This window comes from Medicago sativa, chromosome 7 (genome assembly GCF_051527215.1).
Source record: "Medicago sativa cultivar Bolivia chromosome 7, Bolivia_mono, whole genome shotgun sequence".
Classification (NCBI taxonomy): Eukaryota; Viridiplantae; Streptophyta; class Magnoliopsida; order Fabales; family Fabaceae; genus Medicago; species Medicago sativa.
In genome coordinates, this window is record NC_140755.1 from 81,095,917 (window position 1) to 81,110,992 (window position 15,076).

Sequence of the window (15,076 nt, forward strand, 5' to 3'; positions counted from 1 at the left end):
AATGAACGAAGGAGTATCAAAATTCAAGTAAAGTTAATTGAACCATTCTTCTTATCTATAAGTTAATTCTTTCAATGATTCAATTTTGCTTTTAAGCTCTGATAATAATTATTGTGCGAAAAATGAATTTAATTAACCTGGATAGAACTTAGGGGGAGCTTACAAACCTCACCTTAAAGACTATCAGACTCAGGGGGAGTTTGAGCTTACAAACCTCAGATTCTGAGCTTACAAACCTCAGAACCCCAAAGTCAACTTGTTAATTAGATTAACAACAATTGATCAATTTTAAATACTTTTGTTTGTCATCATCAAAAAGGGGGAGATTGTTGGAACAAAATGTGTTTAACAATAAACCTTAAAGAGTTTTGATGATAACAAGGTATTAAAAATTGTAAATTGGATTAGCTAATATTTGTTCAAGTGTACAGGACCATAATTATAAAGTTACATCATCATTGGTTCTGAATGAGCAAATAAAGAGCTATGGAAACAACAAAAATTTGAAGCTTGGACGCTCCTGAAGGCAACTTGCTCCTGAAGAAAAAGCGCTCCTGAAGTCAAGCTGCTCCTGAAGAAATAGCGCTCCTGAAGTAAGCTGCTCCTGAAGAATAGTGCTCCTGAAGACAAGAGGTCCAGAAGTCACATCATCAGAAGCTGCAGAAGTCATCTCATCAGAAGATGCATCATCAGAAGCTGCATCATCAGAAGCTGCCTCATCAGAAGCCATTTCACCAGAAGCTGAATATCAACTGGATTTGCAAAGAATCAAGAATTGAAGAATTATCAATGCAAAAGCTGTCTATTGGATTCGAAAACACAAACAAAGGATTAGTGGAGTTTGCAACGGTCATTTCAAAGGTGTTTGAAGGCATGTGTTTGCAATTTGGACAAAAGCGTTGACATTGTACTTTGTACGAATTGTACAACCACGTTCTCCACTACTCTGTTTTGTGTCTGCACTTCAAGACAAGAAAACAGCTCCAGAATACGGTCTCGCCTGCATAGATGTTCCTTTGGATAAGGAATGGATTTCAAATTTGTTCTTCATAGGACAACAACCAAATCAGGCAAAAGATCATTGGTGAAAGATCAAGCTTCAACAACGACTCTTTGGTGTGCTGGCAATTTCACAACGTCTCTTTCACACCTCTATATAAAGGAGTGAAGACCTAGAGAATTGGTAATGCAAGAACGCTGAACGAAAGACTCACAAAGATTTTCACAAGTACCAAACCTCTGCTGAAATTGTTCTGCATTCACTTAGAATTTCTGTGTCTCAAAGTCATATCTTAGAAATTCTTAAGTCCATTGAGTCTGTATCTGATTTGTATTGTGAGCACCTCTGATTGTATATCAAGTGTTCAACCTTAAACAATTTTCTGTGTAATTTTGTTTAGTTAGGAAGTCTCTTGCAGTTGTGCTTGAGCAGGAAGTCTCTTGATTGTGTTCTTGAGCAAAGGAAGTCTCTTGCTTGTGTGCTTGAGCATTGGAAGTCTCTTGCTTGTGTGCTTGAGCATTTGTAATCAGATATTACTCATAGTGAAATCTCCTTGGAAGTGCAAGGGGGACTGGACTACTTCCGGATTGTGGAAGGAACCAGTATAATTGCTTTGTGTCGTTCTTCTTCTCTCTCTCTGTTTTATTCCGCTGCATTTAGATTCTGATTATCACTTCAGAAGCTGTCTCACTTAGCTTCTGATCAGTGTGTTCAGTTTTAAGGAGAAACGAAGAATTTTTCTAAAACACAATTCAACCCCCCTTCTTGTGTTTTTCTCACCTTCAGATATAAGAGCTGTACCAAAAAAAACAAATTGATATAATTAATTCATTGTAAAAGACTCCTTAAAAAAATTCATTGTAAAAGACTTGACCCCCTTACGCATATGGTTAAAAGTTCGATTCTGACTCATATTATGAAAAAAAGATTTGATTGAAAGGAGAAAATTCATCTTATGTATCTACAACTATAATTAAGCAAAACCTTCGTACCAATATTAAACCCAAAAAACAAAAAAAGTTGATATTAGAATGACTAAACTATTTTCAATACAACTTTAATTTTTTTCTTTTAATTTATCCTAAATAAATACTCTAACTTTTCTCTCACAATTTTCAATGTAACTTGAAGTTTGTCTTTTTCTTATAAAGTAAAGACAGTTTAGTAAAAGTGTTATGTTTAATGATTATTTCATTACATTTGTAATGTGTGTCAAAACCTTAAACGACATTTATTGTGCAACGGAGGGAGGACATTGTTGGGTTTCCATTCTTGCTGAAGTAAGTAGAACATTATTGGTGGATAATAATATATTAGTACATGTAAAATACTCTCTCTAAACTATTTATTTTTAAAAACAAAAAGAGTTTTTATCTCATAAAAGTGGGGTGCAAATAACAATTCCCTACCAAAAAATCTTCAGTCCACATCTAAAGTTTGTAAACCCAATAACACTCATCTTCATATCAAACAACAAAAAGGGTCACTGTTCCCATTGGTTGGTAGTTACCAAAACAAAGAAGCTAAACCAGAAGAGAAGAATCAAAGAAGAAGAAAAATGGAAGTGAGTTTAGCCTCAACATGTTTGCCACTAACCTTCAACTCCAACAAGAAGACATTGTTAAACAATAACAATAACATTTTCCACTCTCAAATTCCATTTTCAACCAAACAAAGAACAACAATCGTTAACTCTATCAGACCCACTTTATCCTCTAACTGGCTTGTTTCCCATGATTTATCTGCCAAAACCGCTTCTCCATGGCTTCCCAAATTCGAAGAGCTTGATACTTCCAACATGCTTCTCCGTCAGAGAATTGTTTTCTTGGGTTCTCAGGTTATTAATCTTTTTTCAGATGTTTTATGAGTACCCTTTTGTCTTTTTTTGATGTTTTTGTGGGAAATTTACAAACTTTTCATCTGGGTTTAGTCTAATAGCATGCCCACAAAACTATGAAACACTCACATAGACACCAGATACGACACTGACATGTTAACAGTGTTAGTAATTTGAGAAAATGAAATAATTGAATGTAATCACACGTGTTGGTGTAATTGGGTCTCCACTAGTGGAGGGTGAATTTGGTCCCCGGGATTAATTGGTTTTTGAACCGGATACCGAATTTTCAAGAAAAGAATGGGTTAGTGACCAAAACTGACCTGCGTCAGATACCAGACACGCTTTCGATCGGAATAGTCGGTGCTACAGAGCACCAACATCATGAAGAATGGACAAATAGGGAGAAAAGGTTAAAAAAAGGAGAATTATTATGATAATAGTGTTGAATTGGTGAAGATGTGTTTGATGTTGTTGTTGATTTTGGGATATTTTTATGGTTGTTTTATAATGTGGTTTCATTTTGAAGAGGTGGTAAAAAAATGAAAGAACAAAGAGGGAAAATGAAATGCAACTAAAAGAGATAGCATCTAGAGAAATTCTAATATAGACCACCTTCATAAGTGGTCGGACCACCTTCATAAGTGGTCCATCGTAGACTAATACTTAAAACATGTTTAAAACTCCAACAACAGCAAACATTGTCTCTAGATAATAGATGTTAATGGTTCTCCTCATTTTTACGATTGAAATAGTGACTTAATTTATACCATTTGATTAAAACAACGGATATGTAGCTCATATTGAACCGACATCAATCAAGTCACTGTCTTAGCCGTGAATATGAAGAGTCGTGAGTTTTTATTTCTGAACAGTATCGTCGATTGTCATTGGAATTTCTGATAATTTGAAGTAGGCGGACAACCTATGAAGGTGGTCCACCTTAGAACTCACCTGGTATCTGATTGTGTGTTTGTGAATTTCTTTGTTTGAGCAGGTGGATGATATGACTGCAGATTTTGTGATTAGTCAGCTTTTGTTTTTGGATGCTGATGATCCTACCAAAGATATCAAGTTGTTTATTAATTCACCTGGTGGTTCTATTACTGCTGGTGTGTAAACAATGTTTTACTTAATGTTCTTAATCTTATTCATTTGTTCTTATTTGCACTTGACTTGTCGTGGATCTACTTGAATCTTGAGCTCAATTTTGTTGATTGATTGCTCGATATGTTTTTACTCAGTATTGTTAAACAGCGGCTACAGCGTAGTGGAGTTTTAACAAATTGCTATTGTTCTGCAATATGGTATTTAGTACAAAGCGTTGCTCAATAGCAGCTCTAGCGGTGCTATAGCGATGTAGCGTAACGAAATTCGAACAAACCGCTAATTTCTGCAATCCATGTTTGACATCACTGCGTTTACTTAATACCATGCACAAGCTTTCAGCCTTTAATAACTCGCATTAGTTTAGTGATTCTCTGCTTGTGGAAACTGAGTTGTTGGTCTGTGAAATTAATTTTTTAAAAGAGAAAATTTTATTGAATCAGTGAGAATTGGAAGTGAAGTATGGTCCATTTCTCAGTTTAATGAATCTGAAATCCGTCATTATTCTGCTAATTGCTATTATTTTATTTTTGTTTACCGTTCCATGCAGGAATGGGAGTTTATGATGCCATGAAGTTATGCAAGGCAGATGTGTCTACCGTTTGCCTTGGACTTGCAGCATCCATGGGTGCATTTCTCCTTGCTGCTGGTACAAAGGGGAAGAGGTATTGTATGCCGAATTCCAGAGTTATGATTCATCAACCTCTCGGGTCTGCTGGTGGAAAAGTAAGACTGTCCACTTATATCCTCCGGTTTTGATTATTGTCAACTAGTAATAGGTCTGAAGTTTGTTTGTCATGGCTATCTTTTTTGTGTGTGCTGATAATCATGCTTAAGTTTAAGCTAATTTTATATTTGAAGTATGTGCGGAGAAGTATGGGATGTGGAAGCCATATGATTTTCTTTAACTGCGAGTACCTGTTAAAATCAGTTCCACCTTGAAATGAGTGAAAAAATATCTTTTTTCATAAACCCCGGCATGATTGCGTCAAATCTGTAGCTTAAATATGCTATTGACACAATTCCAACTAGTTTGATTAGCTTTGAATTCAAACAAGTGAGAAAGTAAAGAGAGCATCTTAGAGCTGTTTGTTTCAAACTGAACGTAAAAATGTTGCACATGGCTAGAAAATACAGTAGTCCTATTTATAGATGACTTGGATATAGGTAAACTAATTGACATACCTGTCATTTAACTGATACTAACTGGCTATTACGGAACATTACTGATTTTAACAATGACAACTGTAGAGACTACTGTACAGAGCTGAATAGGTCTACTAAATCATAAATCCGGAGCACTTTTGTAAGTAGTATATACTCTAACAATGATGATAACAACCTTTAGAGGTCACCATCCTCTGTATTGTGCCTAATTCTCCTCTGGCAGACCTTCCTGATTGGAGGTTTCTTCTGTCAATAACACCCCCCGCCCCACCCCCCCCCCCCCCCCCCCCCCCCCGGATAGCACTTGGGTGACATTGGCCAACCACAATGTCACAAGTGTACAGGAAAACAAAAAAACCTTGTGAAAGAGAAAGAAAAAAGCCACTTGTGACATTGTGGTTGGCCAATGTCACCCAAGTGCTACCCCCCAAAGAGCCACTCAGTCCTTTAGGCAGCGGAAAGCCTCTTGTATTGTACTGTATCTTAGCTGTTGTCTCCCAACTGCTCTCTTACTCAGGCAGGTTTCGATTTTCAACCATTTGATCAAACACCTCTAAGTTTGATTCATGTAGCCCATATAACCTTGTCAGAATCTGTTCTAGTTGCACTTGTAACTCATATTATAGAAGTAGAACACTATGGCGTCGTTTGATTCATGTAGCCTACCCCACTTAGTGGGATAAGGCTTGGTTGTTGTTGCTTTTCTTTTCTTTTTTAAATAATTTGTTATTACTTTATATTTTAACATGATGTAACTTATTATATAATATAAAATAAATAAAAGTTATGTCAACAACACTCTCTTTTATTACCGTAAATAAAACACACTTTTATAGTTGAAATTCTTATGACTTCCACTAAATTTATGCTGATCCTATATGATTTTGTAGAATCCATTTGAATTACAACAAATGAAAGGATGTGTGTTGAAAAATGTGTTTTTGAGTGTGTCGCCAGCACTTCTAAAAAATAATGATCAAATGGAATAAAAAAAATCAGTGAAAATAAAAATCCAATTGTCAAATTCAAATCACCACTCATCTAAGAGAACTCCTATGATAAAATAAAATGAGTATTACACTGCATACAATAGATTGTGACATGGTTTCCTTCCATCAAAAGTTGTGTGATTACTTTCCTTATTTAAATGGAAATTACGGTTTTCTCCCCCCTCAGTAAATATTCCTGGTTCCATCCCTGCCTAGGTGTCACGGCCCCTCCCATCACGACTTCATAGTCAGTTCAGCCATTCCCCTAAGCACCGCTGTCACTTGCTAGTACAAAGACAACAAGTTTGCCGGCGCCGGTGCTTGAAGGTCATGTGCCACCTTCCGCTGCTATGTTTCTGTGCAGTTTGTTCTGTTCATCTCGTCAGGGAATCCTCTTTCCGATGTGGGGGTTGCCCGTCCGATTTGACCCCTGAAACAGTGTTTCCTTGTTTATTTCTTCGAAAAAAATTCTTTCACTTTTCAGAATTATTTTTTCTGCACTTCTCTGGTCTTTTGCACACTACAATGGTAGTGTTCCAGTCAGCCCCTATTGCGCTGGCTTTTTCTTGTCTGGTTTCCAAGGGCAGCAGCGTCTACAAACAAGTCTTCGCTATCCTTTGTGTTCTCGGGCAGTTCATCTATCATGTCAGGGGAATTTACAGCAAAAACCATGTGGATTAGCAATCCGCTGATGAGATGTGGTTTTTGGGTCAAGGTCTATCCGACCATTTGACTAAAAAGACATATAATGTTGCTGGAGCAGAACTTGAGCATTGGAAGAAAGCTGATGCACAGTTAGTTGGCCTTCTATGGCAATCCATTGATTCAAAGTTGATGGTTTATTTTTGTCCGTACGAAACATGCTGCGATATTTGGGAGATAGCTTGAGACGTCTGTTAGAATGATATTCAGCGTCTCTATGATGTGGTTCACAATTTATTAAATCTTTAGATGATAGATCAAGATCTTCCATTGTAACTAAATAAAGCTTAATTGTTTAAGGTTGTATTTTAAGATATAAGCCCAATCTCCCACTTGAACTCAAGTGCCCTATTATGGCTGTTGGTTTGAGCATTCGGTAAATTGTTTGTCAACTCATCTAGTAGCTCGTCTTGCTGCTGTGTCAAACGCTTCACCTCCTCAATCTTTAGAAGGGATAGTGGTTCCCTCTAAAAGCAAGGGAAGATCTTGTTCCTACAAAGCTCAATGATGTTGTACTTTTCTTTAACCATGTTTAGTTGCTTAATCTATATGTTCCTCCTCCCAGACACGCTAACCAAAATGCAACCCAGCTTCACCATCCACGGCTTTAAATCACGCTTACTGCTGGGGCTATTTCTGCTTGGGTTGGAAGGCTGCCTTTCTTGTTCTTTAAAGTTAATTTTTTATTGACATGCCTCACTTCATGTAGATGCATTATATTAGAGTGGTGCAAGTTTGATATACCAAAAATTATTTTGCAGTAGCTATAGCTAGAAGTTTTTTACCTGGAGTTGTGTTGGCCATCTGTTATGAATTCATAATATCTGGTTTGATACAAATATGTATGATGATTTCTTTTGGAAATTTGCTTGTACAATAGTTTTAATCATGATGGCTCTGAGCAAAAACTTTTCATTATATAGTATTACTACTAAACAGTGAAGTGTAATTACAGGCTACAGAGATGAGTATCCGTGCGAGAGAAATGATATATCACAAGATTAAGATAAACAAGATACTATCAAGAATTACAGGAAAACCTGAAGAGCAGGTTGGATATGGCACCGTGTAATTAGCTTGTTGTCCAAAATGATACTTCTCTTTCCACCATTTTAATTTTACTTTATTCTTGTGCAGATTGAATTGGACACGGATCGTGATAATTTTATGAATCCATGGGAAGCGAAAGAATACGGTTTGGTTGATGATGTTATTGATGACGGAAAACCAGGACTAGTTGCTCCAATTGCAGATGCAACGCCACCTCCAAAAACTCAGTTAAAGAATATATGGGAAATTGAAGGAAACTCAAAAGGTAAGAAGAAACTCCCCTCAGAGGAAACATCAACTGCTGTATGAGTTATGGGACAAGCAAGGATTGATTCCGTTGCTTTCATACTCAAAAATAGACCTATCACCTCCAACAAGTATTAAAGGGATTTTTCATCATGTCATAGCAGTTACATTTCATGTAAAAATCAAGACTGTATATTAGATATCAAAACATATATTGTATGCTTCAAGTGTTAGATTCCTTAATGAATATATTTTCCCATATGTCATGAGGTTGTATGAATGTCTTCCTTTCTCCATTTAAAACGACAGCTGCTACCCACACCACCTACACGTTGCTAACCACACCACTGCAACTAATTCCCCTCCATCCACATAGATCTCTTCCTTCACTCCTCAGCCGGATTGGACGGTGTGAAACCTTTGTAGGTGGCCGACCTTCCTTGGTTGTGGCAACCACTACCACTTCTTAGTTTTCAAAACACATCATCTTTTTTTTCCTTTCCAAAAATTGTTCTTAAAATTTAGTTTTTGGGACACAATGTACTGATTTTTGTAAAGTTAGGAAAAGGGGAAAAATAAATGGCCAAATCTCAAAGTATGTGAGCAGCAAAAATGTACATCTTTTGATACCTGTTAGCTTGTCAAAAAAAATCTTTGGAACCTGTTAGGAAGGGTATCTATCTTGTTCCCCATTGCAGGTTCATTTATATGTTTCATGTTTGCTACTCAATCTCAACAGTTTTTTTATAGAAATAGACGTGTTATTTAAAATTTACATATTTATTTATTTATTATAATCGTTTAAGGTATATTTTCCTTAAAAAATTCTTAAAAATGAGTTCAACATGTAAAAGAAAACTTATTCATTCTTTTAATAATACTCTTTTACAAAAATTTAATGTGTAATAATTTTGAATACATATTTTATTTTTCATTTTAACAACTTCAAAAAATGAAGAAAAAAAAGTTTATTATATATATACTAGACTATATGTTCTTAATTAACACAATGTTAACTTGGAGGATGAGTGGTTCATTTATTTAAGCTAAGTGATTATGGTGGGGTGCAAAGAGGGGCAGATATCATGGAATGCATTGACTATCATGGGAAATTGTCGGTTTCAAAGGAATATGGATGTATGAATTTTAGAAATTTATATGCATTCAACCTTGCCACGTTTGCCAAGCACGCTTACCAATTTTTTTTTTTTTTTTTTTTGAGGAAAAGGTAACTCATTTCATTTCATCCAAAATATCATTACCAATTCTCACTCTTTAGTGACTCAAGTTCTCAAAACTAAATATTTTTCACACGGTGATTTTCTTGGAGCTAGAATTGGTAATAATCCAAGCTTTATATGGACAAGTATTTGCACTTCTCGAGTGCTCTTAAAGTAGGGAATGAAGTGGAATATATTCGATGATTCTTACATAAGGGTGGGGCATGATCGTTGGGGAAGCCCATCCAATGTTAAGTATGTCTTCACTCACTTTTCTCGGTCATAATAATCTTATGCTTACTGAACTATTTTGTGAGGGATTGAAGAGCTGGGATGTGGATGCGGTTCGCAACACCTTCAGTGTTGAGGATGCAAAAAGAGGTTTACATACACCAATGCTGAATTCAATGCGTGAAGATACTTTAAGTTGTTGGCCCGATGCTAGAAGTATGTTCACAAGTTGTGGATAAATCCGAATATAAACTCGTTGTAGATAAATCCGCTTTAAGTTTATGAAATTTGTTGTTGACACACTAGCTGAAAAAATTTATTTGGAGAACCCTAAGGGATTGTTTGCCAACCCGAATGAAGCTTAGCACTAAAAAGGTACTTTGCCCACCAAACTGTACTCGTTGTGAAATGTATGGGGAAAATGCTTGGCACCTATTTGTCACTTGTCTAGTTGCTATAAAAACATGGAAATCTATTGGGTTATGGAAGTTGTCGGAACCAAATGTTTTAACTGCTGATGGAACTTTTTATCTCTTTTTTTTTTTTTTATAGTTGTTACTAATTGAAATTTAAGACTTTGGGATGATGTGAATTAGAACATCAAAACAATATATCAATGTGCGGCCACTTTTCTCAACCAACGACAATGGGCAAACTTGAATAAAGGGTCGATTATGAGAGGGCAGCTACGTCCAACCCATGTACATTGGAGGAAGCCACCTTTTGGTATGTTGAAATGCAATACTCATGCGAAATTTATTGATAATCAGGTTGGTATTGGTATGTGTGTTAGGGACCACGAAGTCCGACTTATTAAGGCCAAGACTATCACATATTCATCATTGTTACATGTTAGAGAAGGTGAGGCGTATGGTTTGTTGCAAGCCATTAAATGGATTAGTGATTTGGGTCTCCACAATGTTATATTTGAGCTAGATGCAAAGGTGGTAGTGGACAACTTAAGCAAGTCACAACCCAATTTATCTCGTTTTAGTTTCATTGATAGAGATTGCATTTTTCAATTTAATCACTTATGTCATAACTTGTTGGTTGAGCTTTCTAGGAGACAAGCTAATATAGCAGCTCACAAATTATCTAGGGCGGCTATATATTCGACTTATCCTCAAGTTTTTTATTTGATACCAAATTGCAATGCACCTCATTTAATTAATTATATTAGTTAAGTTTGTTTATATGAAAGAGAGAAAAAAGTTTGAATCTTGACGAAGGAGAAAATACTAACATAGCAATTAACATAATAACATTTTTCATTAAAAAACACAATGTTAACTTTAACGACATGGAACATCTTGATACGATATGATAATACTTTTTTTTTTTGACAAGTCGATATGATAATACTTGCTAACGAGAACATTTATGTGGGACATGTATTCATCAAATTTACTATGTTTCGAAAATTGTAAGTTGTTGATTGTCATATTAAAAAAAAGGTTGGACAAGCTTGTTGGTCCGAGCAGCACCCCGTATAAGGCTGGGTTTGATAATTTGAAGCTTTGTAGCAAGCAAAGATGGTTAGAGACAGACTAACCCGACTCATTCTAAAAAAATTTACTCTTTGCCCTTACAATTATCCATTGCCCTTACATATTGAGGAAAGTTTGCACATTATGCGACATTCATAATACTTGACTTGCATAATATTGTTAGTCACAAAGCAGGTCTATAATTTTTCCTAATTTAAATTATCTTAAAGCACTAATTTGATGCAACATATTTTCAGGTTATTCATCAACATATCCCAAAAAAAAAAAAAAAATCAATATTTTATTATTTTGTATATTGAAAATATATGAATCAAAGTAGCTCTCTCCAGAATTTAAATTGGTTTTTTCCTAGCCTTGTGATTTAAATTGATTTTCGAGTTTTAACTCTCCTCAAGTTTACTGGTCGTATGAAGAAAAAAAAATTCCCAAGTTTTCCTTAAAACATATGTGTGGCGAATAACAGGGTTAAGGGTGGTATTTTAGTTGATTTGTTTGGGTAAGGGGGTAATTGTAGGGATGTGAGGTAAGTTTTTCCTCATCCTAAGGCTCTACTTAAAAAAGAAAAGTTTACCTTGTACTATAGAAACTATATATAACTAGTTTATTTACCCGGCGTTGCCCGGGTTAGACATATAATTAAGGATGAGTGAAATTTGCTGTGTATGTTATCCGAATTTTTTTTTACAAAATTACTTTCATCTTTGGATACTTATTTTCTCCCCCTCCCATAAAAAACATAATCTTAATATCTTTTAATTTGAAATTGATTTTAGTTTTTTTTTAGATCTTGGATTTAAAAAAACAATAACAAAGAGAAATAATGCTCTTAAAAAGTGATCTTTTTTAAAAGTTATAACGAACAACTCCATAGACCCTGTTTGTAAAAAATTTAAATAAAAATGATTTTGACATTCAATAATCATACTGGTCAATCAAAGTTACCAGTTAAGCAGTGGTATGAGAGGAAAGTTGTAAGGTCACGTCCTTCCATTTACAAACCTCTAAATATCAAAATATATGATTATTGTGCTGTGTGTGAAATTTACCACGGTTTAGGGTTTTTTTTGTTGTTGTTGAGAGAAACACAGTTTAGGGCTTGGTATATATAGCCAAGTTTACATGGAAATTAGGGTAGTCGAGTTTGCATGGAAATTAGGGTATTTTGTTTGTAAACGTATTAAATAAGTGGACAAAATATTGTAAAAAAAAAAAAAGGAAACATGATAGGAATGAAATTGGTGCAATGCATTTTTTTAGTATTAAATAAGTGTACAAAATATTATCAAAAAAAAAAAGGAATGAAATTGGTGGGATGAATTTTTTTAGTATTAAATTAGAGTACAAAATATTGTCAAAAAAAAAAGGCAAGAGGATATGAATGAAATTGGTGCGATGCATTTTTTAGATGGAATTTGTTAGGTTAAATTACTGCTAACCTAATACAGCAAATTAGAGGGGAAAAATTAGGTTAAGTTGCTGCAGACTTAATAAAATTAATAAATAAGGATTCCAATATTTCTCCTTCTGCCATTTGACTTCCCCCCCACAAAAAAAATTCAATATGTAAAAGTTTTTCAAAATCAAATAAAATTTTGGAAAACATGAGATAAGTTTTTCGATAGCCAGAATACTTGAGAAAAGATTTCTGAAATTTTAGTCACATTTCAACGGTGGCTATAAGTTTTTCCCAAGTGTTTCAATTTAGAATTTCGACTACCGAAAAATTCATACTTGATGGTGTCACATATTAGAATTGATCATTGCAATCTATATTGTGGCCATAAAATATCAAATTTTTTGAATCGCAATTATAAAATGGAAGTGGAAATCAAATTATCAACAAGGCTTAGGCAACATGGGTTTTGGAAAAGAGAATAAGAAGATGGAAAGTAACTCACTACCAAAGAGAATAGAGAGAGTGACTGTAACGCCCCATTTTTATTCTAATATTTTAGTAGATGTGTGAATATTTTTATATGACTTTAATTGCTATATATATATATATATATATGATTTTATGTGAAATATATGTTTTATATGATTTTATATGAAATATGTTATGATGCTATTTTATTATATGAATATTGGGGTTGTGTATTATTTAAATGAATGTTGTTATTATTTGATAGAAATAATATGAGAAATAGAAATATTATAGAAATAGTATTTATTTTTGGTTAATGGGAATTAAGTGGAAATTAATAGAAAAGGGAGATATTTTTGAAGTAAAAGAAAGAAAAAGGGAGAGAAACATTTTCACGTAAAAACATTAGAAGAAAACAGGTTTTGGAGAGAAGACCTAGAAGAGGCCAAGAGAGAGCTAGGAAGGAATCGATTGTGGTAGCTTGTCGTTTGGTGTTGCTGAATTAAGGTAAGGGTGGGATTCCTTTCAATAATCTTGATATATAATTTGAAAATTGATGAAATTGTTGTTCTTGAGTTTAGGGTTTGAGAGGTTATGTTAGATGATAATTTATAATAAAACATGTTGTTTAATTGTATGAATATAGGTTGTTTTACCCCTATGATGTATACTAAACCTGTAAACATGTTTGTAAACCAATTTGGGTGATTAGGGGATCAAAGCTAGGATTTTTGGGGTGAAACTATGTTGAAATCGCAATTTTTCTGAAACCTGAAGCAGAACGCGAAAGCGTCGCATTAGCGTCCAGAAAGCGTCCACACCTTGTAGCTGCCCAGAAATTTTTGTGGAGGACGCGAAAGCGTCCTTTTGACGCGAAAGCGTCCTACCCAAATTGTTGAGGACGCGAAAGCGTCCTATTAGCGTGCAGAAAGCGTCCACATCCTGAGTTACGACATTTTGGACGCGAAAGCGTGATTCTGTCGCGAAAGCGTCCTACCCCTTTTTTGTAGTGGACGCGAAAGCGTCCTTCTGTCGCGAAAGCGTCCCTGGTCCTGTACGGCCATTTTCTGAATTTCGTTTAGTGTACCAGATGTTTATTCTAACCATTTTAATATGTTCCTTTGATTTATTAAGGATTGTTTATGAGGTAAAAATTATATATGGAAGTAGAAATGATGTAAACTCTTGAATAAAGTGCATTCTAATATGCCATATTGATTCCTTTTGTCGTTGCCGTTGTTGTATCATCTGTTGTCACAGTTGGGGAGTGTGTCATAATTGTTTAGGCACATATGTTGTTGTTGTTGCAGTCGTTGTTGAAGTTGTATGTTGATATACACAAGTTGAGTCCATTTGCATACTCACACCTGTTGGGGGCTTATGCCCTGGAATGTTCATCATTCAACCCGTTGGGGGCTTATGCCCTGGAATGTTTATCATTCACCTGTTGGGGGCTTATGCCCTGGGATGCTTTAACCATCCAATTTGTTGGGGGCTTATGCCCTGGAATGCTTAACATTCAACGCGCGTAGATTGGTACCACTTGCATGTTGCATTAGTTGTTGTTGTCGTAGCATTGTCGGGTTGTTGTTGTCGTAGCATTGTTGAGTTGATGTTGTCGTTGTCGCATTGTCGAGTTGTCGGAGTCGTTGTGAATAAGGTTGTTGTTGTTGTTGCTGTACCTTGTTGTTGAAAATAATTATGTTGTTGCTTATGTACTTATTTACATACATTATTAATGATGCATGTCGTGATATGTTATTGCTTTCATTAATTTGATGAATTATATATTATTATTATTGGATAAGTTTCTCACCCCTTCTGCGTATATGTTGCCTCGACCGTGGGTAATGTGCAGGTAACGATGACTTGTAGGTTGATTGGCTCAAGTGTCTAGGGCTCTGATACATATTAGGATGGGGATCGTCGCGAGTGTCTTCTCATTTCTTTTATGTATCACATATTTTGGAAAAGACTTGCTATTAGAATAAAGTTGAATTATGTTGTGGCCTTTGTGCCAAGATTTTTATTGATGTTGAATTTGGTTGAATTTATATTTTAAAGAATTATTCCGCTGCAGTTTGTAAGATAATTTAAATGTTGGTATTTAAATAAATAGACAATTTTCTATTATGAAATTTTGATTAGCAGTGTG

At 35.1% G+C, this 15,076-nt stretch overlaps 1 protein-coding gene across 1 annotated transcript; it reads left to right on the forward strand.

Annotated features, from left to right (window-relative positions):
- Positions 1 to 2,504: 2,504 nt before the first annotated feature.
- Positions 2,505 to 8,359, forward strand: CLPP3 (CLP protease proteolytic subunit 3). The gene is made up of 5 exons (XM_085726921.1): positions 2,505 to 2,837; positions 3,835 to 3,949; positions 4,495 to 4,670; positions 7,758 to 7,853; positions 7,940 to 8,359. Exons 1-5 carry the CDS (start codon positions 2,559 to 2,561, stop codon positions 8,159 to 8,161), a joined length of 888 nt encoding a protein of 295 aa, XP_085583047.1. The 5' UTR covers positions 2,505 to 2,558; the 3' UTR covers positions 8,162 to 8,359.
- The last annotated feature ends 6,717 nt before the right edge of the window (positions 8,360 to 15,076 follow it).